At 43.8% G+C, this 23,613-nt stretch overlaps 4 protein-coding genes, 1 long non-coding RNA gene and 1 pseudogene across 6 annotated transcripts; 4 read left to right on the top strand and 2 right to left on the bottom strand.

Annotated features, from left to right (window-relative positions):
• Nucleotides 1-221: 221 nt before the first annotated feature.
• Nucleotides 222-4,316, top strand: LOC136504719 (ACT domain-containing protein ACR12-like). Its single transcript, XM_066499693.1, has 10 exons — nt 222-446; nt 1,007-1,058; nt 1,379-1,492; nt 1,612-1,706; nt 2,211-2,289; nt 2,406-2,465; nt 2,678-2,733; nt 3,506-3,611; nt 3,690-3,758; nt 3,866-4,316. Exons 1-10 carry the CDS (start codon nt 325-327, stop codon nt 3,926-3,928), a joined length of 816 nt encoding a protein of 271 aa, XP_066355790.1. The 5' UTR covers nt 222-324; the 3' UTR covers nt 3,929-4,316.
• A 1,130-nt stretch (nt 4,317-5,446) lies between these two features.
• Nucleotides 5,447-8,824, top strand: LOC136505275 (pentatricopeptide repeat-containing protein At1g22960, mitochondrial-like). Its single transcript, XM_066500422.1, has 2 exons — nt 5,447-8,099; nt 8,195-8,824. Exon 1 carries the CDS (start codon nt 5,891-5,893, stop codon nt 8,042-8,044), a length of 2,154 nt encoding a protein of 717 aa, XP_066356519.1. The 5' UTR covers nt 5,447-5,890; the 3' UTR covers nt 8,045-8,099; nt 8,195-8,824.
• Nucleotides 8,825-10,375: 1,551 nt separating this feature from the next.
• On the top strand, nt 10,376-12,695 carry LOC136506158 (uncharacterized; annotated as a pseudogene).
• Nucleotides 12,696-12,831: 136 nt separating this feature from the next.
• LOC136504726 (uncharacterized) lies at nt 12,832-14,565 on the bottom strand. Its single transcript, XM_066499704.1, has 4 exons — nt 14,232-14,565; nt 13,932-14,143; nt 13,578-13,845; nt 12,832-13,282 (listed from the first exon to the last, which is right to left on the bottom strand). Exons 1-4 carry the CDS (start codon nt 14,484-14,486, stop codon nt 12,974-12,976), a joined length of 1,044 nt encoding a protein of 347 aa, XP_066355801.1. The 5' UTR covers nt 14,487-14,565; the 3' UTR covers nt 12,832-12,973.
• Nucleotides 14,566-19,120: 4,555 nt separating this feature from the next.
• LOC136505322 (CEN-like protein 2) lies at nt 19,121-20,679 on the top strand. Of its 2 annotated transcripts, XM_066500473.1 has the most exons (5): nt 19,121-19,693; nt 19,776-19,837; nt 19,988-20,028; nt 20,111-20,191; nt 20,302-20,679. In XM_066500473.1, exons 1-5 carry the CDS (start codon nt 19,493-19,495, stop codon nt 20,316-20,318), a joined length of 402 nt encoding a protein of 133 aa, XP_066356570.1. In that variant the 5' UTR covers nt 19,121-19,492; the 3' UTR covers nt 20,319-20,679. The 2 variants fall into 2 exon arrangements, with proteins under 2 accessions (XP_066356570.1, XP_066356571.1); XM_066500474.1 differs by having other exon boundaries at nt 19,435-19,693; nt 20,111-20,676.
• A 757-nt stretch (nt 20,680-21,436) lies between these two features.
• LOC136502769 (uncharacterized) lies at nt 21,437-23,312 on the bottom strand. The gene is made up of 3 exons (XR_010770697.1): nt 23,252-23,312; nt 22,264-22,355; nt 21,437-21,954 (listed from the first exon to the last, which is right to left on the bottom strand). It is a non-coding gene; the product is annotated as an uncharacterized lncRNA (long non-coding RNA).
• Between the last annotated feature and the right edge of the window lie 301 nt (nt 23,313-23,613).

The following is a 23,613-nucleotide window of genomic DNA, read 5'->3' as shown; positions in this document are numbered from 1 at the left end:
CGTCACCGGTCAGCGCCCCGATCGTCACCACGTCATCCTCTCGTCGCTCCACCATGCATGACGCGATGCAGACGTTTCGCCGCGCCAAGGAAATATGTACAGTCAAAAGTATTAGTTTTAGAAAAAAAAATTAAACAGTATTAGATTTAAAATTAGTTAAAAAAATGTTAAAAAAAATTCTTCCCTTCCGTCCCCGGCCGGCGCCAACGCCACTCCAGTGAGCCGAGCGCGGAGACGATCACGGTGGGCAGAGTGACACGCCGCGCGCACGCCTCGCGACTCCGCCCCGCTCCAGATTTCGCCCACCCACGGACCCACCCACCCATGGCGCTCGCCACCTCCCACCACCGCCTCCTGCCCGTCGCCCCCGCACCCGCCACCCCTACCCCGTCGCGGGGGCACCTGCGCTTCCGCGCCGCACGCCCTCTGACCCGGCCCGCCCGGAGGTGAGCGATCTGATCCTCGCAGGGCCCGGGGCCCGTTCCCGTGCCGCCGTGCTCTGCTGGCCATGGTCGGATGTTGTTCGCTCTCTGGCAGCCGCGAGGGATCGAGTCTCCGACTCTCCGTGCTGCGCGGCTTCGAGAGATTATCCACTTGCGTTGCTCGTAACAGAGTAGCAATGGTTTCGTAGAATCGTAGGTGCCGGTTTTAGTTCTCTCTTGTTATAGGGGATTTTTCGTCCCGACTGGAGATAGTTTAGCCCGGGTAATTCAGCCTGGTTCGTCGTTCGACGGTTTCGCCGAGTTGTCAGTTGATGATCTGTTAGATTGGGATATGGCAAGTTTTCCCTGCGCCTATGATAAGTTGGGCAGTAGTTGGACTCGTATGAGAAGTTCTGTCTGCACGTCCTGTATCTGTTCAACCATCAACTCTATCGTCTCGTCAATTCCTAAGTTATATGTAAATGATAGTAGTAAATAGATCTGTCTTGCATAATACTCTTACTTCCCTGTTCTATACACTGCACGTACTAATCATCTTTATGTTTTTCAAATCTTATTACCAGAATTTGTTGCCAATCTATCAACTCAGCTAATGTATTGGGAGCTTCTTCAACGGTATGTTTTCACATGACTGGTTTCCTTTTTTTCTTCTCCTTTTGCATCCACAGTTTCATGTCAATGTAGCATGCCCTTGTAGTCTTGATTACAAGATCTGCTTACTTCTCTATTTGGCTGTCATTAGTGTTGCACCGTCTAAATGTTCTGGTATACTCTTTTAATAAATGTTGGCTTCACTGCTTTAAGAACTCCATTTTCCCCTCGTGCTTTATTCTTGCACATGCTGCTATTAATCAGTGGTAGACGCTATTTTTGTATTTATTCAATTTGCTGATGATTGCTTTTAATGTGTATTCTTGGGAAAATTCTCATCCCAGACATCTGATGAGGCAGTCCCAGTCCCAGTTGTCCAGATAGATCAAGATTCAGACCGTGATGCAACCATTGTGCAGCTAAGTTTTGGAGATCGTTTGGGGGCACTACTTGACACGGTATAGATTTTACATTCACACTGATGCTTTGTCTTTACATTGGTGTTGCTAAAAAAATTGTGATGTTTACATTTTTGTTGTATCTGCCAATTATTTTGCCTGGTATTCACTGTTTGCAGATGAAAGCACTCAAGGACCTTGGCCTTGATGTCACAAAAGGAAGTGTGACAACTGACTCAGCTGTCACACAGACAAAGTTCCACATCATGCGATCGTGGGTGCTTGCCCCTTCCTGTTTTATTTTCGTGTGCAGCATCTAGTTATGTGTGTCTACGTGGAAAACAAAAGAGAGCATTCACTATTCCTGCACATATGCATTTACATTCACTTTTAGTGCCTAAGTGCATAGCGTCGGCACATTTATGCTACCTTTGTTCAGCTTTCATGTGATAAGGTTTCTCAACTATACTCTGTACCTGTACACACATAGATTTCTTATACTGTTCCACTATTTTTCATCTAGCCTAGTGTTTTCTTGAGATATTTGATAGTAATCATATAATCCTCGCACATATGCTTTGTCACATATCAATCATTCAGAATATTGACATTCCTTCTTGAAATCCCTTGTTCAATCTTAGATGAAAAAAAGGTGGCACCCTAAGGACTTTTGTACCAAGATTCCATTTAAATGCTACAGCGCTACTTTAGCACTACAGAATTTTTATTTGGATTGGTTCTTACAGTAATATTTTCCATCCCTTTTGTATGTATCTAGTGGACGCAAGGTTGAGGACCCTGACATGTTAGAAAGGATTCGGCTAACCATCATCAACAACCTTCTCCAGTATCATCCTGTATGTTTCAGATTCTTGTGTGTGTTAGTTGTTACTCTGCATCGTTTTTTCTGTACCTATTTTTTTACTATTTCATTGAATGTAACTAACATAGTAGTCATGCCATCCTTGTATAGGAATCAAGTGAGAAGTTAGCGATGGGTGAATTTTTTGGGATAAAGCCGCCTGAGAAGAAGGCAAGTATAATGCATTCCCATTCTGTAATTTCAGATGCTGTGCTGCATCATGTTATCTGGGTTTAGACATCTTTTCAACTACAATCTGTGAACTCTCTCTATTTTAGGAAATGGAAGGCTTCAAATTTGCTCTGTTATGCTATTGGTTCGTGCTTCGATCTTCGATACATTATTAAGCCTGAACTTGCATTCTTTGATCTTTGAACTGGCAGGTTGTTGTCGATATTGCAACACGTATAGTTGTTGAAGATGATGGACCAAAAAGAAGGTTTAATTCTGCTAGCTCCTTTATTTAGCATGATCCAAGCACGTACGGCTACTTCTAGATTAACTGTTATTTTGCATGTTTCATGATGTGTCATGTTATATATGTCAATCTTATTGTTTGCATGCCCATCTGTATTGTTTTATCCTAGCAGAAGTTCTATACATTTGAAAATAAGTACTAACACCAAGTGATATATGTCCCAAATATTTTGTACTACAGAATGAATTAGCTATTCGTGTACACCTGTACAGCAAGACATATGCCAGAACCTCTAAGGTTTGAGCCATTCTGTCTGCGTTATGTAGTATCAGTTCCTGTAGAAAGACTTTGGAAAGAGCTATGCATTACTTCTCACACAAACCAAATACTTAGTAAATTGGATCTGGTTACAGCAGAAAGTTTTAAGTATCACAGATAGGCCGAGAACATGCAGGCATGGGCAACACAATACTACGTGAGGCCATCAAAGTTGTTTTTCCTCCTTCAGCCTATGTAATTGTGTGCTCCGTAATATGTATCATTAACTGTTTCAGGATTCTTTTTAGCCCTATATTTTGCTTTTGACATAATAATCAGCTTCAAATCAATTTTTTGTGCCTATCCCTTGTTCCTTTGAACTTTGATGCATCTCAACATGTTAGAAATTGCATATTTGTCCATCCCCAAGAATCACTTCCAACATAAGTAGAATCTGACTTCGATGTATATCTCTTTTTTGTTCATACAATGCTGCATCACTTGCTTCCTCATTGATTTCTGTTGAAATTCGCAGCATGCTTTACATAGAGACAGCTGATCGGCCTGGCCTACTTCTTGAGATAGTCAAGATCATCACGGACACAAATATTGATGTGGAATCAGCTGAGATTGATACTGAAGTATGCTACATTTCACTTCATTGCTGTTAAAGCTAAGACCATTAAAGCCTGTTAGATGATATTTGGCATTTTATACAGGGTCTGGTTGCGAAGGACAAGTTCCATGTAAGTTACAGAGGTGCAAAACTAAACAGCTCCTTATCTCAGGTCTACTTCCTTGGTCATTTCAGCGACATCATAATCATTTCTACTAAATGTGATTTTTTTTGTCTTCATTGTGTTCACTTTGCACTCTTTATTTTGCTTTTGTATAGACGCTGATCAATTGTCTGCGTTATTACCTCCGAAGGCCTGAGACAGATGAAGACAGTTATTGATTGTTGTGTTGTCGAACCTTCTTAGTACATTAAAATCAGAAACTTCAAACTTTGGCTATAGTTCTTTCTCTATGAGCCCCTTGTACTGTTGCAGATGGAGTTTCCATTGTAGCATCCATATATATGTACATAGGTGGCATTGAAATTTGGCTCACTAAACCATTTTGTAGTCATATACAGCTGGGAGCAACAGAATTTAGGTTTCAATCATTGTTATCCCATTTGATTCCTGTTATAAGGGATCACATTGGAGGTCCTCAAATGATTGATGTTGTCTGTAAGTTGGCACAATCCATCTGCATGTAAAACTCAGCTGTGGACTTGTGGTGTTCTCTGATGAAATAAATAAAAGAGCATTACAAAATCACCGACCACCTTGGTCCTGCTTCCTACTTGTTATCGTCAATTGAAATAGCTGCATTTATACTGAACCTTTTGCACTAATGGCAAAATTGACATGAGCGTGAAGTTTGGGTTCTTCAGATATCAATCTGTGCATATCCCAGGTCAGGGTTGAGCGGCATGTCAGAAATGTGGTCTGTTATATCGATAGAAAGGGTCCAACTTGAGTATATATTAACTGAAAATGCAAAATGCATTGAGTTCGTCGTGGATTTGAAACCTCTATTTTTTACTCGAAGTCTTCTGTGGTTTCTTCACATCCAGGACCATTGTATGTTTGTATTTGCATGTCATCAGGCTCGAACCCTAAGATTCATGTCAAAACCTCGCATTTGAATTTGATTTTGTAGCGTTCATACTCCTGGTCGGATGAATTTGATTTTGCAGCGTTCATACTCCTGGCCGGATTTTGGTCAGATCCAGGGGTTTGGATCCTGGACTAAAGTTTCAAGTTTAGATAGTATCACGTAAGGGTGTTGCATGAGTTATTCGGATACTAATAAAAAAATAAATTACAGAATCCGTCGGTAATTCTCGAGACGAATTTATTAAGCTTAATTAATTCATTATTAGCACATATTTACTGTAGCACAATATTATGAAATCATAGAATTAGACTTAAAAACTTCGTCTCGCAAAACAGTTTCAATCTGTGCATTTAGTTTCGTCCCTCAGTGCAGATGGTGTGAAGGGCGGGCCTGATGCCAGCGGTAGAGTTTTAGGCTCCGTTTGGCAGGGCTTTACTTCACTAGTGAAGCCATTTTTTTTTTGCTTCAGCTCTACGAACAGTTCCACCGGTGGAGCTGAAGCGGTTTTGGTAAACCGTTTGACAAAATGGCTTCCCTGTAAGAGCATGTTTTTAGGGGCCTAAAGGAGGAGCCGGGAGAAGCCACTTTTTTTGGCTCCATCTTATCCCAAATCACTGTGAGAGCATGTTTTTAGGGGCTTCACAAGTGAAGCTATTTTACTTTACCCTGTTTGGTAGAAAATGGCTCCAAACGGTTCCTGAAGTCGGTGGAGAAGCCCTGTCAAACGGAGCCTTACTGTCTGTGATCAGAAGGTCCCAGTTCGAGTTATAGTCTCCTCGTATTATACAGGGCAAGGTAAGGCTTCCACCTTCCCTGGACCCAGCGGGAGCTCTGTGCACTGCACTGGTACACCCTCAGTGCAGCCCAGATGGTGTGTGCACCTCCGGCGGCAGCGCCAGCGCTGCGCTGGTAAACGTGGACGTGGCCTTGGTTTCCTCGGATCCCTCTTCCTCTCCAACCCGCGGCGCCTTTCTGTCTCACCAGCCGCCGCCGCTGCCACTGCCGCCTAGGCATCATCGCCCAACGCCGGCTCAGCCGCCGCTTCCTGGGCATCTCACTCAAGGCCCCCCTCCGCCCGCCCTCCACTCCAGGTCGGGGGCCGCAGCCTGGGGCGCGCGCGCCCTCGACCCCGTACGGGCGCCGGAATCTAGTGGATTGGATGCGTCGCAGCCATTGCCACAGATTCCTTCTCGCCGCCGCCGCGCCATCATTCATGGCGAGGCGTCGCCGGGCGGTACCAGAATCATAATCCATGCTATTCAACATCCCACACTGCAAATCACAAGCTCCTGTAGCCGCCGCCGCCGTAGCAGCCGTTTCCAGCATCCGCTTCTCCTCCTCCTCCTTTCTGCCGGCGCTGGTTCCGCCGCCTCCGCCTCTGCACGAGGAGAACCCGTTCGCCGCGCTCCTCGCCTCTGAGCCCCCACCGCCGGAGCCTCTCCGCCAGGTGCTCGCCACGGGCGACGTCCACTCCGCGCTCCGCGGACTCCCCGGCCTCGCGCGCCAGCTGTTCCAGTGGGCGGAGGCCACCCCGTGTGGCTTCCCCCGCTCCGCCTCCGCGTTCGCCGCCGTCCTCGTTCCGCTCGCCCGAGCCAACCACATCCGGGCCGCCTACCCTGTCTCCCTCCGCGCCCTGCACCTTTGCCTCATCCTCCCCCTCGTGTCCCTCCTCCTATCCGCTCCCCTCTCTCCCGCCCCACAGTCACTATTGAGCCTCCTCTTACGCTTGTCCACCAAGTACACGAAGGAATGCAAAGCCCGCGACGCCACGCCCGAAACCTGTTCGACGCTGTGCCTGTCCGCCTTCCGCGAGATGGCAAGCCACGGAGTGGCCCCTGACGTTAAAGACTGCAACCGTGTGCTCCGTGTATTGCGTGATGCAGCCAGGTGGGACGACATTTGTGCTGTGCATGTGGAGATGCTCCAGCTCGGGATTGAGCCGAGTATTGTCACATACAATACTTTGCTGGATTCTTTCTTGAAGGAGGGAAGGAAGGACAAGGTTGACATTCTACTGAAGGAGATGGAGACCCGGGGGAGTGGTTGCTTGCCAAACGATGTCACGTACAATGTGGTGATTACTGGGTTGGCTAGGAAAGGTGACCTTGAGGAGGCAGCAGAGCTGGTTGAGCGAATGCGGCTGTCCAAGAAGGCTTCATCCTTCACTTATAACCCACTTATCACTGGGTTGCTTGCAAGGGGCTTTGTCAAAAAGGTTGATGATTTGCAGCTGGAGATGGAGAATGAGGGCATTATGCCTACAGTAGTGACGTACAATGCAATGATCCATGGGCTGCTTCAAAGTGGGCAGATAGAGGCTGCACAGGCGAAGTTTGTGGAAATGAGGGCGATGGGCTTGCTACCAGATGTGATCACCTACAATTCTTTGCTAAATGGGTATTGTAAGGCGGGTAATTTGAAAGAGGTTCTTTTGTTGTTTGGCGATTTGAGGCGTGCAGGGTTAGCACCAACAGTTTTGACATATAACATTCTTATAGATGGTTATTGTAGATTAGGTGATTTAGAGGAAGCCAGGAGATTGAAAGAGGAAATGGTAGAGCAGGGTTGTTTGCCTGATGTTTGTACATATACAATTCTCATGAAGGGTTCGCATAATGCGCGTAGCCTTGCTATGGCAAGAGAATTCTTTGATGAGATGCTGAGCAAAGGTTTGCAGCCGGATTGCTTTGCCTATAATACAAGGATTTGTGCGGAGCTGACCCTAGGGGCTATTTCCAAAGCTTTCCAGTTGAGAGAGGTGATGATGTTGGAAGGCATATCTTCCGATACAGTGACATACAATATTCTTATCGATGGACTGTGCAAAACTGGTAACCTGAAAGATGCCAAAGAGCTGCAGATGAAGATGGTCAGTAATGGTTTACAGCCTGACTGTATCACATACACCTGCTTGATTCATGCGCACTGTGAAAGGGGACTCCTAAGAGAAGCAAGAAAAAATTTTAAGGACATGATCTCAGATGGTTTGGCACCCTCAGCTGTGACCTACACTGTTTTTATTCATGCATATTGTAGAAGAGGAAACCTTTATTCAGCGTATGGTTGGTTTCGGAAGATGCTGGAGGGACGAGTTGAACCTAATGAAATAACATATAATGTCCTCATACATGCATTATGCAGGACGGGCAGAACTCAACTGGCTTATTGTCATTTTCATGAGATGCTAGAAAGGGGATTGGTGCCAAACAAATACACATATACTTTGTTGATAGATGGGAACTGTAGAGAGGGCAACTGGGAAGATGCGATGAGATTCTATTTTGAAATGCATCAGAACGGTATTCATCCAGATTATTTAACACATAAGGCCTTGTTCAAGGGATTTGATGAAGGTCGCATGCACCATGCAATTGAGTACTTGGAGAATATCGTTTTGGGTGAATAGATTGATCGATCTCTGAAAGCTTGTCCTTTTGTCCTTGCTTTGCTGATATCTCCCTGTAAGAGCTTTCTCCTATATGCATATTTCTCTTCATCAGTGGCTTGTTACCTAGCTTTGCTCATGTCTCTAACCAATTTCCGTTTTTGTTTTCAGGCCAGAGGTGATAGATGGAGTTCGTGGGCCATTCTTTTCAAAATGGAAAGAAAAAGAGAGTTTGAAACAACATTCTCTGAGTTAAGCTGCTGGGTGCTTTCTAAACAAATAGTTAAGCAGAAACAGGCCTTCCTCTTGCTGCTCAGAGATGATAGATGGAGTTTGGGGGCAATTCCATCCAAAAGAAGAAAAGCAAGAATTTGGGACCATGTTCTCTTAGTTAATCAGCTGGGTGCTTCCCAAATGAATAGTTGATCACAAACAGGTCTTCTCCTTGCTGCTTAAACCTTGTCAGAATTCTTTCCTTGGCATCATAGCTACGGAGATACGTTTTCTAGTGAAAACTGGGTGGTAGGCATCTGCTCCGTTTCTAAAAACCTCTCTTGATACAATTCTGTCCCCTTTGTTATTTCCTTTTGATAAGGTATACTGGAAACCTGTTGGCCTTCAATTCCTTACCCAACTAGCTGAAATAGTAAATGGCCGTGGGCCTTTGCGACTGAGCTTTCTTCAATTATATATAGGATTTCTCTTGGTAAGAACATACCGAGAATTTTTTGTAACGAATAATTCTTGTATCACCTCAATTTTGCCATAGGCATAAGTCATAGTATATTGATCTGTCAGATATGTAAGTTGTAACTGTATTCTCATTCATTGAATCATTTAATGAGAAGATTATTCATTTAAAAAATTCAGCTCTGTCCCAACCGTTATTGACATGAACAATTTTGTTTGGTCAAAAAGGTTCTTTTAATTTTCGGCCCACATCAGCATTTGTTGTTTCACTTGTGTTAAAACTTCAGAGCTCCAGAGTTCGCAAGAGGTTGGATCTGAGGTGGAAACCTGTAGCTGAATATATGTATTAAATGGTACTTGGTCTTGGTTAGTGATTTACCAAATAAGTAGAAGTGGAAAGTGTATGGCCTGTATGCAAGTGAGTTTTGACAACATGCATAATATCAGAACCATGGATGAGCTAATACATCACATGATATGCTTGTACTCATATGAAAGCTTCAATGGTACATTGGTGCTAATGCCTAACATAGTTAGGCATGCTATTGTCTAATGCAGTTTCACTCATTTGATTTGATCAGTTGTGAGCTTTATTTTCTTTTATGGTGGTTGTTGATATTTGATTTTTTTTTATTGATAGACTAACTGTAGAAATGAGGCACATGCAACCTTATTAATTTTTCTATTGGTCTTATCAATTCCGCAGACCATAAATTTTAAGAAAATACTGAGAGAATGCTCATGTACTGAAGCCTTTCTTGATCTTATCTAGACTGCATATTATTATAATTTATTTTCTTCCTGTGTTTGTTGTTTCTAAGACTTGTGAGCAACCAAGTTATAGTACTACCAATGGTCTGATCCACTTGTCATTTAGGTCACTAATATGTCCTACATTGCACAATATTGACCATTTCTTTCTTAAGCATATGCTATAAAAGTAGTAGATTTAATAATGACATTGATCTTCCTTGATGTTTTCATATGATAAAACTGCATATTTTATGTTGGTATAATCATAAAAATTTGACTCTTTTTAGGGCAAAAAAAGAATGTTTTTTAGATCAGAGCATTGACCCTGACTGAAAGCAAAATATCATCCTTTGGGTTACCAGCTGTTACAAGACAATAACAAGAGTTTAGAGCTAAATGCCACAAACTAGGAAACAAGGACTCCAAACATGTGGTGATGTTGAATTAACTTTGGACCCAATATCATCCTTCAACTAGTGATGTTTATAACTTTGGGTTTGGTTCAGCTGGTCTAAAGAGTAATGTTCACAAGAGTAGTGTGCAACCGATCCAATGCACAGAAAGTGAAGTGAAAGCTATACAAGGACTCCTTTGTCAGTTCATGGACTTTCCATGCAAATATCTCAGCCTGCCTCTTTCCTTGTGCAAGCTAACAAGGGCTCAGATTCGGCCAATCATTGATAAGATAGCAGATAAACTTCCTGGATGGAAAACTGACCTTTTGACAATGGCTGGAAGTTAAATGTTAGTTCAATTTGTGCTCACTTCCATTTCATGTTGGTTTATCTGCTCATGGCTCTTGATATTCCACCTTGGGCTCTCATGGCCATTGATAAAGTTAGGAGAGGTTTCCTATGGAGAGGAAGAAAGGATGCGCAAGGTGGTCACTGCTTGTTGGCTTGGCTGAAACTGACTTTTCCTTTTGAGCTTGGTGGACTTGGTATCTTCAATTTACAGAACTTGGGATGGGCTCTCCATATGAGATGGCTTTGGCTGCGCAAAACTGAGCCAGATCGCCCCTGGGCAACCTTGCCTATTCAGGTTCAGAGTTTGATCAGAGCTTTCTTCTCCATGCCATTGTCTCAGAAGCTGGAGGTTGTAAAACGTACACTTTTTCTTGGTCAGACAGATTACTGCATGGTCAGAATATATCTACCCTTGTGCCTCATGTGTTTGCACTTGTATCTAAAAGAACTGTGAACAAGAGAACAGCTTATGAGAGGCTCTCAGTAACATGAGAAGGCTGTCTGATATTAGAGGAGCATTACCTATCAGGGCCATTGCAGAGTATCTTGATCAATGGGACATATCTTGCGTCCGTAGGTGCGTATGTTGTTTTTTCTAATATAGTGATACGCAGCTCTCTTTTTTTTTTTTTGAAAAAAGGCAACTTTTTTTCTGAAAAAAACACACACTGCAACCTTTTTGACCACGAGTTGAAGCGCTAGCCAATGCCAGTGTAGCAGCCTTGAAGCCAAGGCTTGTGCTGTTGTGCGAAGGAGCCGAGGCAACCAGCGCCCGGCGCAAGGGCCTCATCTCCACGGGGGGGTCGGGGGCGAGGATCCAAGGCGGCCATGGATCGAGGCGCGAGCACAGTTGCCCGAAGACGGAGGCGAGGCCCACCTCTACCCGGCCGCGCCCCACACGGGCGCTGACATGGCACACCACTGCCGTCGGTGGCTTGGGTGCAGGCAAGGCGTTCGACGGAATGCCCTCCAGCTCCTGAGCCGCCGAGGCCCAGCGCAGGGCGCGAGCTGGAGCTCCTGTTGTGGGCGGACTCCCCGGCGGACATCCTGGGGCTCGTGGTCGGTCGCCTCCCCCGCGTCGACGACCGCGCCGGGCTGCGCTCCGTGTGCTGGGCGTGGCGCGCCGCGGCGCGCGTCCACGGGCGGCGGCCGCCGCTCCCGCTGCTCGTGCTCTCCGACTTATCCTTCTCCGCCTTCTGCGCCGACGAGGCTATGACGGGCGTGCGACGCATCCCCCTGCCCTCGTGGGAGATGGCGGCTGGCGTCCGCTGCGCGGGCTCCTTTGATGGGTGGCTCGTCGGCGTGCAGCTCAACAAAGGTCACCACTTTGGTGACGGCCAGTGCTTCCTGATGAACGCTTTCTGCCAGGACGTCGTCCGCCTCCCACTGCCTTCCATAACCACCCACTCCCTCGATGCCTACAGTAAATCTCTCCCCATCGCCAACGGCTCTGGTGCAGTGCAATGCACGGTCAATGGCGCCCAGCATGTGATGTCGTTCTGCAAGGTAGTCTTGTCCTCCTCACCTGACCGTGATTGCAAGTGCATTGTGGCTGCCGTCTCTGTGCACAGGAGCACAGCTGGCCTTGCCCTCTGGCTGCCTGGGAGGCTGGGATGACGCCGTGGTGCGTGTGCCAAGGTGGCTGCATCAATAAGTTCAATGACATTGCCTTGTACCAGGGAAAGGTCTACATGTTTAGCAAGGTCACCACGAACCTCTTTGTCTTTGACATCTCAGAAGACGACAGTGGCCTGATGGTTTCTGGTGTCGAGCGCTGTGTGACTCAACTGCCTGAGGTCAAGGATAGCTATGGACAGAGGTGGAACATAGTTAGAGTGGCATGGGAAACTATTGCTGGTTGTGATATACTTGGGACCTGAAGGCTGGCACAATATTTGTAAGATTGGGGTATTTGAGGTGGACTTGAGCACAAACCCTTTCAGATTCACTGAGATCGACAGCTTGGATGGCGACTGCATCTTCATCAGCCCCTGCAGCAGCAAATCATTCCGTGCATGTCTGTATGACGGAGTCGAAGATGATCTTATCTACTTCATTGATGGTGGCCTCAACCACTCTAGAAATGCGTCTCCTTTTGATAAATTTGTGTACAACATGAGGGATGGTACATTGGCGCCATTTGCTGTGGAAATAGCAGACGACAACCTTCGGGCACCAGATGGCAGCCTGATGAATCCAACATGGTTCTTTCCTTCTGAATGAACAGCTGCTGTAGATCAATTCTGGTCATTGCAAGTCTGATTGAGCCGAAGCACTGCTGCTACCTGGTGTGAGGCACCATGCTATTTCATTTCAAGAACTGGATTCAAGTGTATGCTGTTTGTTTTTATGTATGGCTTCCATTTCCAGGGTGCTTATCTGACGAACTTTTATTGGTAGTAAACTGATGTGTACTTTCTTTTAATGTTTCTATATAGACTGTTAGTGCCTGCGCACTTGTAGGATTTGTCTAGTACTCTAGTGTTCAAGAAAGAAAGGACTCAAAACACTCCCCTCTCCAATTTGAATGTTTGACTACGCGTTTTCGCTTTCTGGGATGACATCAATTTTGGACCAAAGGTAGTATGTGTATGGGACGAGTATTGTAATGACTTGATATGCTGGAAAGTCTATCAGATTATGAATTACACTAGTCTTTGGTGTTGTAGGAATACAAGTTTACAAGTTGTGGAACAAAATTATAAGCAAAATGACAGCTGGCAGCCGGCAGTTCTTCAACATTTTGAAAATGGACCTACTGTCACACATCTAGGGACTCTTCTCCTAACAAGAGTGCCTTGAGAATTCGGTCGGTCCATCCATCTACCAGCACGAACATGTGTCCACCTTCTGGGACTTCATGATACTTGATCCATGGAAGCTTGTTGGAAATGTACCTCTGCAGCTCAACAAGCACCAACCTATCTTCGTATCCTTGCCAGATGTGTACAGAACCCTCATTTTGAGGAAATGGATTGGTAATGTTCATTGGATCAAACTCCCAACTTCCAAAAGCGACAAGTAAATCACGGTGGATTGATTCATAAATGCCTTGCTGCCTTGATTTATTCTGAAAAATGCAGTAGCAAATCAGTGTTATGTCAAGAAATCTTAAAAAGGGACAGGTTTTTCTATATAATAACATTGCTTCAGGTCAGCTTTGAATACATGTCTTTGTATGCTCTTTCTTGCTGTAATTTTCATGTAAATATGTTAGTATATTATTGTCTCTATGGCATGAATGCTTAGGAAGCTAATCCTTGTATATTCTAATTCTTATTAATTTGACCTGCTCTGACTCTGTCAAGTAGCACTTCATGTTCTGCTATCTTTCTTTTACATTTATAACTGATGCTGTGATTTACCTCAATGGTTTTTGGCATTGCCATCATCTTCTGAAGAACCTCCATATCATGCTTGCTAAATATTTCAGGGTAGTGCATGGCTGCTGCAGAAGAAGGGAACCACCTCTGGGTCATCCACAGGTAAAGCAAGGATGGTATGTTATGTGCAATCCAAAGAGTTCTCTGCTCTGGCACAACCAGTCTCTTGAAGGCCTGCCTGGATAATTCAGCTGGGAAAGAAGGCCACCAGTAGTTGATAATTGGCACAACCATCGCAGCTCCTGCAAGCCTGCACACGCGGCATATGGAGCTTTTTACATATCTGAAGAGTTGCATATTTCATTAACAATGCGTGTGGTTGAAGTTTATGTTTGCCTGTGTGGTATATACTGGAGGCATCCCCAAACTGAGTATCCTCCCATTGAGGCCCCTAAGACATAGAACTTCTGCCCAAGCCCCAGCTGGTCAGCAAGCTCCTCGATATCCAGTGCCTCGCTCTTGACATCCCGCTTGGGATTCGGGTCACTTTCCCCATATCCAGCTCTATCATAAGCAAGGAGGTAAATTCCCAATTCTTCCACAAGCTCCTGAATGACAGTTCAAGAAACCAGTAAACAAAATATGTACTGGGGAAAAGGTATCTCACTTCTAGTCATGTTGTGCTGTTTGATTTACCTTAGAAACAGGCAAGGGGAAGTCCTTGGTGCTATCAAACGCATGCACTGTGATGATCTTGTACCTGGCCTTGTCTTTCTGTACTCCATCTTCTCTGTATGCAAGGTACCTTCCGTCCCTGAGTTTGATCCTGGGAGACATCAGAGGATGGCCACCTGGGGAACCGCAGAGTTTTTGGGGCGGTGGCCGGAGAATCACCTGGAACGCTAAGCCGAGGAGCACAACTGGAAGAACAAAGACTAGTTTAGGGGCCATTTTTCTCCAAGATCTGGTTGTGCTTTGAGGTGAGAGAAGGTAAACGTGAATTTAGCTTTGAGTGGCTGGGAACACTTGCAATGTCGGTCGTCCTTTATTCCACTGGTAGTCTGATTGCAACAGATGGACCAACCCGACCCCCCCATCTTGCTTGCTTTATTTATTTTGCCTAATTGTACTTAAGCTTTTGCTGTATAACTTATTACATCCTGATGGTGTAGATAGACCCAGATGACCAGATCTATGTTCCTATTTTACAGAAACTATGTAAATCTGAATATATTTGCCATCTTTCAGAATTTTGGATTTCTGGGTACGCAACCATGGGAGAAGAGGCACAGATCTGGCGTGACAACTGGGCAATAGCATCAAAACTTTTGTCTGTGGACGGTCGACCAGTGCAAACATTACAGCTCTCTGTTCCGACTTTACCATGTAGTATCTCTTGGTGGGGAATGATTTTGCGCCCTATCATTTTTCCCACTGTGATGATATAACTATTGCACATTGCATTTCACCGCATGAGTTTATGAGTGCGACCTGATTCAGGATTAACTTTTTCTCTCTCTCCTGTCTGCCTGTCAGGTTTTGCTCTCATGTTGCTGCTTATGTGCTCTGTGCAGGATTGCAGCTGTGAGGGGGATCAGTATGTCACTGCTGTGAATAAGAGATAAGATCTGCGGTGCTGCCTGTTGCAGTACACAGGCCTAGTCATCTCTGAGCTGTTGTTGCTGGTGCCGCCGATGGAGCAAACTGGCAACAGATCAGGCATGCATCAAAGGTGCTTAGCACAGTGGATTATTCAGAGGCGTGCTCTTGGTATCAGGCGACCATCAGAGCTGCACTATGATCCCCGCCCCTCTCCATGACTGCTGCTGCGGTTCAGTTTCTTTGCTTGCAATGCAAGTGGGTAAGTACTACAGAGAATCTGTATAGCCTCACCATTCACCAAGAATCCAACAATGTTGTTGTACTGAAGTGTCGAGCCTCCAAAGCAGGCAGAGAGTGACACATCCTATATGCCAATGGACAATGGTAGATGACTCAGAAAACTGGTGACCATTTTTCGGTGCACGCTGATAGCGAGAACGCACTGACCTGAATCACATGACCTCCCCTGGCCTGCAACTGCAAGTTGGCACTGCTTGGTAGGCAATTGGATTTGTTGGTATCACGTGGATGGATCCCAGATCAGAGCCCAGCTCCCTCTGTGGATTTCAGTACAGGAACAAGAGCGCGCGCGTACGGGTTGCCGGGTTGGTGTTGACTTGTCGTGGAGACAAGAGAGCAGCAGCACGTACGAGTACGACCCCAGCTCATTGCTGCCAATGGGCTCTGCTCCTGGTACAGCCCAAAAACACCAGTGTTTTGCTTTCGGTTTGGTACCACAACACAGGAGCTCTATCAGAAAAGAAATTTACCATTTTTTTTAATCACAGCACGAGCTCTAGCACAACGCATATGATGAATTATTACATGTAGACAATTAGATGTTTTTGAAATATTTCCATGTTTTTCCATCTGCAGTATATAAAAAAGAACCGTGCCCGTGACGATACTGGGTTTGAATGAACAGCTCTGGTGCCCTGAATAGCTTTGGCCACCACTGCAAATTTCTGCTCTTGTGTATGAGCCTCCACGCAACGCGCAACGTCTGCCGGCATTCCAAAGCGTGGAGATCTTCTCCGGAAACATGAGCAAACACTTCCACTTTCTGGACCAAATCCTGCGGCAAAGGATAATAAAAATGTAATATTTCCAATTCTCGTGGCGTTGACTGCCCAATTCCAATTCCACGCGGAAAACTAGCCCAAACCCACACGGAAACTCGTCCACTGTCAGCCCCCACATTCATAACAACTTTTGAGTACAGCATTATCATATCATCTTGTGTGCTTGGATTCTGACTCGTACTCAATCGAGTGGCAACACCTTGATCCATGGAGATCCGTTGCAGCATAGCCCTCGTCCCTCCAAAGTCTTTCATGCCATGATCCGAATATCTAATTGCCTCCTGGCGGTTGCCCCCACAATGATCCTCCTGTCATTCAGGTTGGTTACTCACCACTCATCTGCATGTCCGGTCCGGGAGTGGACGGCTCCTTTTTGCCGAGGTGCTTCAGGCCTTCGAGGTGTCAAGTAGAGCTAATGACAGCAACAAAGAAACATCGCCATCTGCATGGAGGTGAAAGATGATTAGTGTGCCCCCAGAGATGTATAAATGAAACTTGCTAGTGAATCTCAACTCTGGTAAAGCAACCTTTGACCTTCTTTTATTTTTTTGGATTTAAATGTAAGTGGAGCTAGTCAATAATTACTGTTGTGGAAAACACACTTGGCAGCTATTTGTAAAAGCTTGGCAGCATATATCATAGTTAATTTATGTAACTCCTTAGCACCTGCAGCACACTGCACACCACAAGGTGCCTTCCTCTGAAATGCTCCGGACTGCCAGCCATACATTTGGCTTCGTTATATTAAAAATGCAATCATTACGATGCTTCCAGGTTTGCCACGCAACTAAGATGATAAAAGGAAGGAAAAATTGAGCCCTTTCCTGAATTGCTTGCCCCCCTGATTTAGAGCTTGGCACCACCCTGAGGAGAAACCTGCTGAGCTTGGCTGGGTAACCACCTGCTGCAGTCCCAAAATTGGAGGACAATAAACCACACTTGCCTAGAGAAACCAGCAAGTGCTGTATAGTTTCATCCATTTGATCATAGAAACGACAGCAATTAGGGTGTGTTAGCCCACGTGTGGTGAGCCTATCAGCCTGTGTCGATGTTATGTAGGACCTGACCCTACATTGTCTTTGACTAGCTTGGTGGTATAATAAACAAAAAAGTGTACCTGAAGTTATGGTATGGATGAAAATTTGCCCTTGACAAAGCCCTGACCACTGCATCCATCCATTGCCATACTTGGTGCCTGGACCTTGTCAAATCACTGCAACCGGTGTGTGTTTGATGTTGTGTCCCAGAGTATAGCTAAAGCTTTAACTGCTCGCTGGTGAAGAGCTGCAGTACTGGGGTTTGGGCAGGGCTAAAAGCATTACATACCTCTTAGCCATTGGTGCCAAGCATGAGTTGTCGCTAGGTCGAGGTCGTTTTATAAGTTGTAAAAGGTGCTAATGTGCGTTTATTAGAGAAAAAAAGAGAGCCCTGACCTGATATTGATAAATAAACTCGTCAAAGTTGCCAAAAAACAGAACTGTTGAGATTTACCTACCAATGGTGCAATTATATGCACTTACCATTGGTTGGAGCAATTACGAGATTCCACTACCCTAGCTAGGTTCAATCAAATATCATGGCATTGGCCAGGAGCAGAAAATTGTCACCAAGCCGTACTTGACTCCACTTCTACCACTTGGGCATGGTGCCAAGCAGGCATGATGGCAATTGACCATATAACAGAAGAATGCACAAAACTGTACTTGGCTCCACCACTTATGGAAAACTATAAAGATTTTTTAAATGCTCAATCAAGAAGAGCCTAGGAACTTTTTATAACTGAGTTGATATCTCTGCACTAGACAGCACCCCTACATGATGAAGTGGTGGTGGCACTGCATTCTGTTCCTTTATTCTCTTTAGTGACTTGTTGTCATGGCATCCCAAAGAAGATAATAAACAGATGTAATTGTAAATCAACTGGTATCACAGTTTGAGCAAAGATTCTGGCAGCAACTAAACTCAAAGCTTCTCTTTTCCTTAACAGAAAAAGGGGCAGCTAAATGAGGGTTGCCTAAACAAATAAACAAGCAAAGATAAACATTTGAGGGTTGAGAGGCTTCCATGCGGCATCTTGTCTCCCAGATCATAAAAAGGAAATATTAGAAAACAGGAGGATAAGAATATAGGCAATTTAAGTAAACATCAAATCAAGCATGCCAAATGGAATTGATAGAAACCAAATTCTAAAGAACCATATTCCTTTTTTCCATTATTTAGATCCAGAAAAGTCACACTTCCCTATTAGACTTTTTTTACATCTAGATGTTTTTTTCACGATAAGGTATTTTAATGTGCTCACTAGAAATCAGATACTACTACACGTTTTCCAGAATAGTTCATATGTTTGTTTCTTTAAAAAATGCAGAGCTAATACACAAATTTGATAAGGTGATTAAGCATCAGATTCTGCAGAGCGCAAAGGCTTCCACGTCAAAAAATGCAGCAATTTTTTTTGTCTCCAAGCCAATGAAAAAAAAATCCCCCTTTATTTTCCATTTTTTTCTCCACAAAGCGATACTTAGATATGTCATTTTAAGAAAAAAAAATGGAAAATGATAAGGTGCTTGAATTGTGCTCTCCAGAAATCTGATGATAACGATTTTATGTAAAAGCTCACTTTTTCTATTTCGGAAGGGTGGAACGTGAAAATTTGATAACATCATTAAGCAACAAATTCTGCAAAGTAACTGTCATGCTGACCCTACATGTAGATAGGGAAAATGTTTCCCAATAATACCAGATAGTTTAGCACTGTAGTCTTTACTGGCCCACTTTCTGGAGGTGTGTTATGTTTTATAAAGAATTAAACATATTGGTCTATCACATATTTTCTTGTGGACTCCATGGTGACCTGAAATACTTTGTTTCAGTCATGAAAGAACAATTTTGCACATACATAGTCATCAAAGAGAGAAAAAATGCTTTATCCCAGTAACTTGAAAGATGAGACATGAAGCATTGCTTGCATAGATTTTGTCTGTAACCGTTCCAGAAGATATGACATCCTTTGTTGGCTTTCTTGGAAAAAGCGGTACAACCCTCCTGTTGCCATTTCAGCTGCATCCACACCATACCGAACTAAAAGACACACATGCCTCACATCCTCTTTTTATCCTACACTCAGCAGCAGCCTCCTAACCGCTATAAATAGAGGCTTGTCCTCTACCAATGCCCAATAAGCAGCTCACTGCGTATCATTGAGTGCACTCGCTTGCTTCCATTCAGTCAGAGCATTTCTTGTGCAAAATACAAATACCTGTCCCTCCAACCATGTCTAGGTCTGTGGAGCCTCTCATAGTTGGGCGGGTGATTGGAGAAGTTCTCGACTCCTTTAACCCATGTGTGAAGATGATAGTGACCTACAACTCAAACAAACTCGTATTCAATGGCCATGAGATCTACCCATCAGCTGTTGTATCTAAACCTAGGGTAGAGGTTCAAGGGGGTGACTTGCGGTCTTTCTTCACATTGGTTAGCAGTCAAATGTTCCATCATTGATAAACATTCTACAAATGCTATTCCTTCCCTGATGGCCATGGTCATCCAATTTCAGGTTATGACAGACCCAGATGTCCCAGGACCAAGTGATCCATATCTAAGGGAGCACCTTCATTGGTAATATTCAGCATTTCTTACCTTAGTAGGGGTGTCAAATAGCATATATTGCTGAGGAAGATAGAACCATATCTTTCATATAACAAAATTGCATGTTTTTTTAGCATTTCAATGAATAATCTGGCTGAATTGTATCCTTTACATTTGCAGGATCGTGACTGATATACCTGGGACAACAGATGCCTCCTTTGGTAGGTTCTGCTGATTCAGGTTTAGTCTATTCCATGTTTTAGTTGTTCTTTGAATTAATAACCATGCATCTTTCAATTGCAGGGCAAGAGGTCATAAGCTACGAGAGCCCAAGACCAAACATTGGTATCCACAGGTTCATTTTTGTGCTCTTCAAGCAGAAGGGTAGGCAAACTGTAACTGTGCCATCCTCCAGAGATCATTTCAACACTCGGCAGTTCGCTGAGGAAAATGACCTTGGCCTCCCTGTAACTGCTGTCTACTTCAATGCGCAGAGAGAAACTGCTGCTAGGAGACGCTGAAAATTCCAGCTCTTATTGTCCACCTGATGATAAATAAGGGCCTTCTGATCTTCTTTCTAGGAAGTCAATGAACTTATTCTACATTAAATTGTCCTAAGTCCTGAGCCCTACCCTATAATAAACCAGGTGCATTTTGCTGATTGTATTAGTACTAGAATGTTTTGTAAGTGGGAAGAATGAGAATTATGAATAATTCATGCTTGTGGTAATTTTTTATGTGTAAGATAATCTGTCACTGAAAGTGTTATGGCAAGTGGAGCCGGACCAGGGGCCCACGCGGTACTGTGGTAATTTTTTATGTGTAAGATAATCTATAACTGAAAGTGTTATGGCAAGTGGAGCCAGACCAGGGGCCCACATGGTACTGTAGCACGTGAACATAACAGCATGAACAGTATGGATTAGATTAGATTAGATTAGATTGGTTTGGTTTGTTAGGAAAGGAATAAGATAGATTGATTCGATTAGGATGTTTCCTTAGGGGTCAAGTCAGTCATCTCTATAAAAGATAACCATGTATCAGTTATAATCAAGCAAGAAGCAACAATTAAACAGCCTGTTCAGTTGGCTGGTTCGTATCGTTGTTGGTTCGTGAAGAAGTACTGCTGGCTGGTTTGTGTGAGAGAAAAATACTGTTCCGACTGAAAATTTACGATCGTTTACGACAAGCCACAGCCAAAAGGCTGAACTTGTTGGCTTCTCCTGGGAGCCAGCCGTCCCTGCCCTCCCTCCCTCGTGTGAACAGTACCCCCCGCGGGTACTGTAGCTCTCCCTCTCCATCCTAGCTGGTAGGGCATCATCAAGTCCTATCAGAAAGTCAGAGACCAGGGTTGGTGGATACCCCCCCACAGGGAATAAAGTTCATCTTCTGTTTGCAGCTTTGGACTATGTGCACTTTTTCTAACAGAAAATCTCTTGGAACGAAAACTGTTGGATCTTGTTGTCTCAACTTGTAGAACTAGTAAGACACCCTAACTGCATTCGACTGCTATATTGTTAAGAGAGGCATGGATAGAAAACGGAGATATCTATTTTACCCAGAAGATTGCCCACTGGACACATGAATAGTATGGAGATGTCAATGTGGTGGGCCTTTTTTTGCCCCTATCTTCCCTTCATTTTGTCCTTAAGCCACATGACCAGAATTCTATTCCATGCATGTTAAATACAATCCATTTAATTGAATCTCACTGTAAACTTTTTTTTCTCGAACATGCAGAAGAGACATGTATCTTTGCATTAAAGAGAGGGAAAGAGAAGAGAATCCCATACGAAACCTCCTTACCCGCCTAGAGGGTATGAGGAGGTCATGAGCTAACACTAGAAAAAATCATCTGGACACCTGACATACACCAAGAAACAACCCAACCAGAATATAAAAGACTCACGCCTGACCCTCTACTTGACCTTCTATACGACCAAATCTGACTGTAAACTGAATGCCCTCTTTCCCATTGGCTTCTCTACGTGTTTATTGGCTACATACAAACAAACTATAAGCTGTAACAATGTAATATGAAGAATTGTATCTGTTTACCTCTGTTGATGAGGACTGAGGAGTGGAATCCTAGTTCCCTTTGCTAGTTGAAGGAAGATCTCAGGTACTGAAGATGTTAATCTATATACCTTTTGGAGAAAAAGGAATAAATTAGATGTTAAAAATTTAAAACTATAAGAAATTCTCACATAACTGACATAGGCATACAAAAATATGCAACAAAAAACAAATGTCCACACAATTTGAAAATTGATACCCAACATAAATATAACTGTTCAGATTTTAGACTTCTAACTTATCTTATGAACCCACAAATGTATGATGCGAACCTATCAAACAATTGATATTCATGTCTCTCCTTTCTCTCCTGATGAATGTGAGTATGTTCAACAGAGAAAATGATTTATATTTTCATATGATAGCGAAAGTAAACCAACCAGAGGCTCAATTGGCAGTATGATTGGACTGCTTCCATAGTAACCATTGACATTTCCTCGAACACGTAACCATTGACATTGAGTGGCCAAAGCTGCAAGATGACAAAGGAAGCACTAGATATAATTAGGACGAAGTCTTATCATAGGTGACAACTTCAACATCAAGTATCGGTTGCAGATAAAAGTTACACTACATATCATCAAACGTTTATATTTTTCTGATTCCGAAATGCTTTAAATAAAATGTTTAATGAACTCCATCATTTGATGATAACAGTTCTGAATGATGCAAGTCAGAAAATTCTCTTCCCCAGATAGGCCATATCCTACAGGTTTGTTCCTTTTGCCTTCCTTTCCCCTTTGCTGTGCTTAGTGCAGGAATGTCACACAGCTATATATCATAACCATAGTCGGCAATTTTGTCGTTTCTGAAGTCTAGGTTCATTGCAGATTTCAATGATAGCAGACAACTGAAGTCTAGGTTCATTGCAGATTTCAATGATAGCAGACAACTTTGTTCTTCCTGAACCCTAGGTTCCTCTATAGTTCTAGATGTCAACTTTCAGGTGCCTAGTTTTGCGCAAGGAAATGTGGAACACACACCACATCTGATGCGGCCCAGTTTTATCACGGATAAATCAACTCAACTTTTTTATCTGCGAGGAAAATCAATAATCAACTCAACTTGAGTAAATCAATGGTAGATACTTTGAAGAGATGCTATCAAATAAGTACGGAAATATCAGATATCTGCTGGATTATTAGAGAATAATCAAAGAAAAACTAGCGCAATTGTGTCCAAGGCAGACAAATGATATGGCACCGTGGCGGTCCCAGCAAAGTGAGATGGATTTACAAATCTACACCCGATAATTTTTGCAAAAAAGCTCGAGGCTAGTAGGCATCAGTCAAATAGCAAAACATCTTTAAGTTAGGGTTCGGGTGCTCGGCTTCGCACAACAGGAAGGGAAGAGAAGGGTGGGAATACCTGCTGGTGGGTGCTCGTCGCCGGCGAAGAGCTCCGCACCTGGCGTAGGACGGGGTCGGCGGAGTCGTTCGGTTCTCGGTTCGGTTCGCTCGGTTATCGATAAAATTCGGTTCTACAAAACATGAACCGATCGTTCCAAAAAAAATTTTTTAGGAACCGAGCATTTCAGTTCTAGGTCATTTTGGTTTGGTTCCGGTTCTAACCGAACTAACCGAAATTTTTCAGAAGACCTCAAAACAATAATAAATATACTCGTTCTAAGACAAATTTATGCAACACTATATTCATTTTTAATAATAATAATATATAAGAAAACAATAGCAATATAGTAACACAAGTTCAAATATAAAACACTACATATA

The sequence above is a fragment of the Miscanthus floridulus genome, chromosome 14 (genome assembly GCF_019320115.1).
Source record: "Miscanthus floridulus cultivar M001 chromosome 14, ASM1932011v1, whole genome shotgun sequence".
In the NCBI taxonomy this organism is placed as follows: domain Eukaryota; kingdom Viridiplantae; phylum Streptophyta; class Magnoliopsida; order Poales; family Poaceae; genus Miscanthus; species Miscanthus floridulus.
The sequence above is the reverse complement of the archived record's forward strand: the minus strand, read 5'-3'. Positions and strand labels throughout refer to the sequence as shown.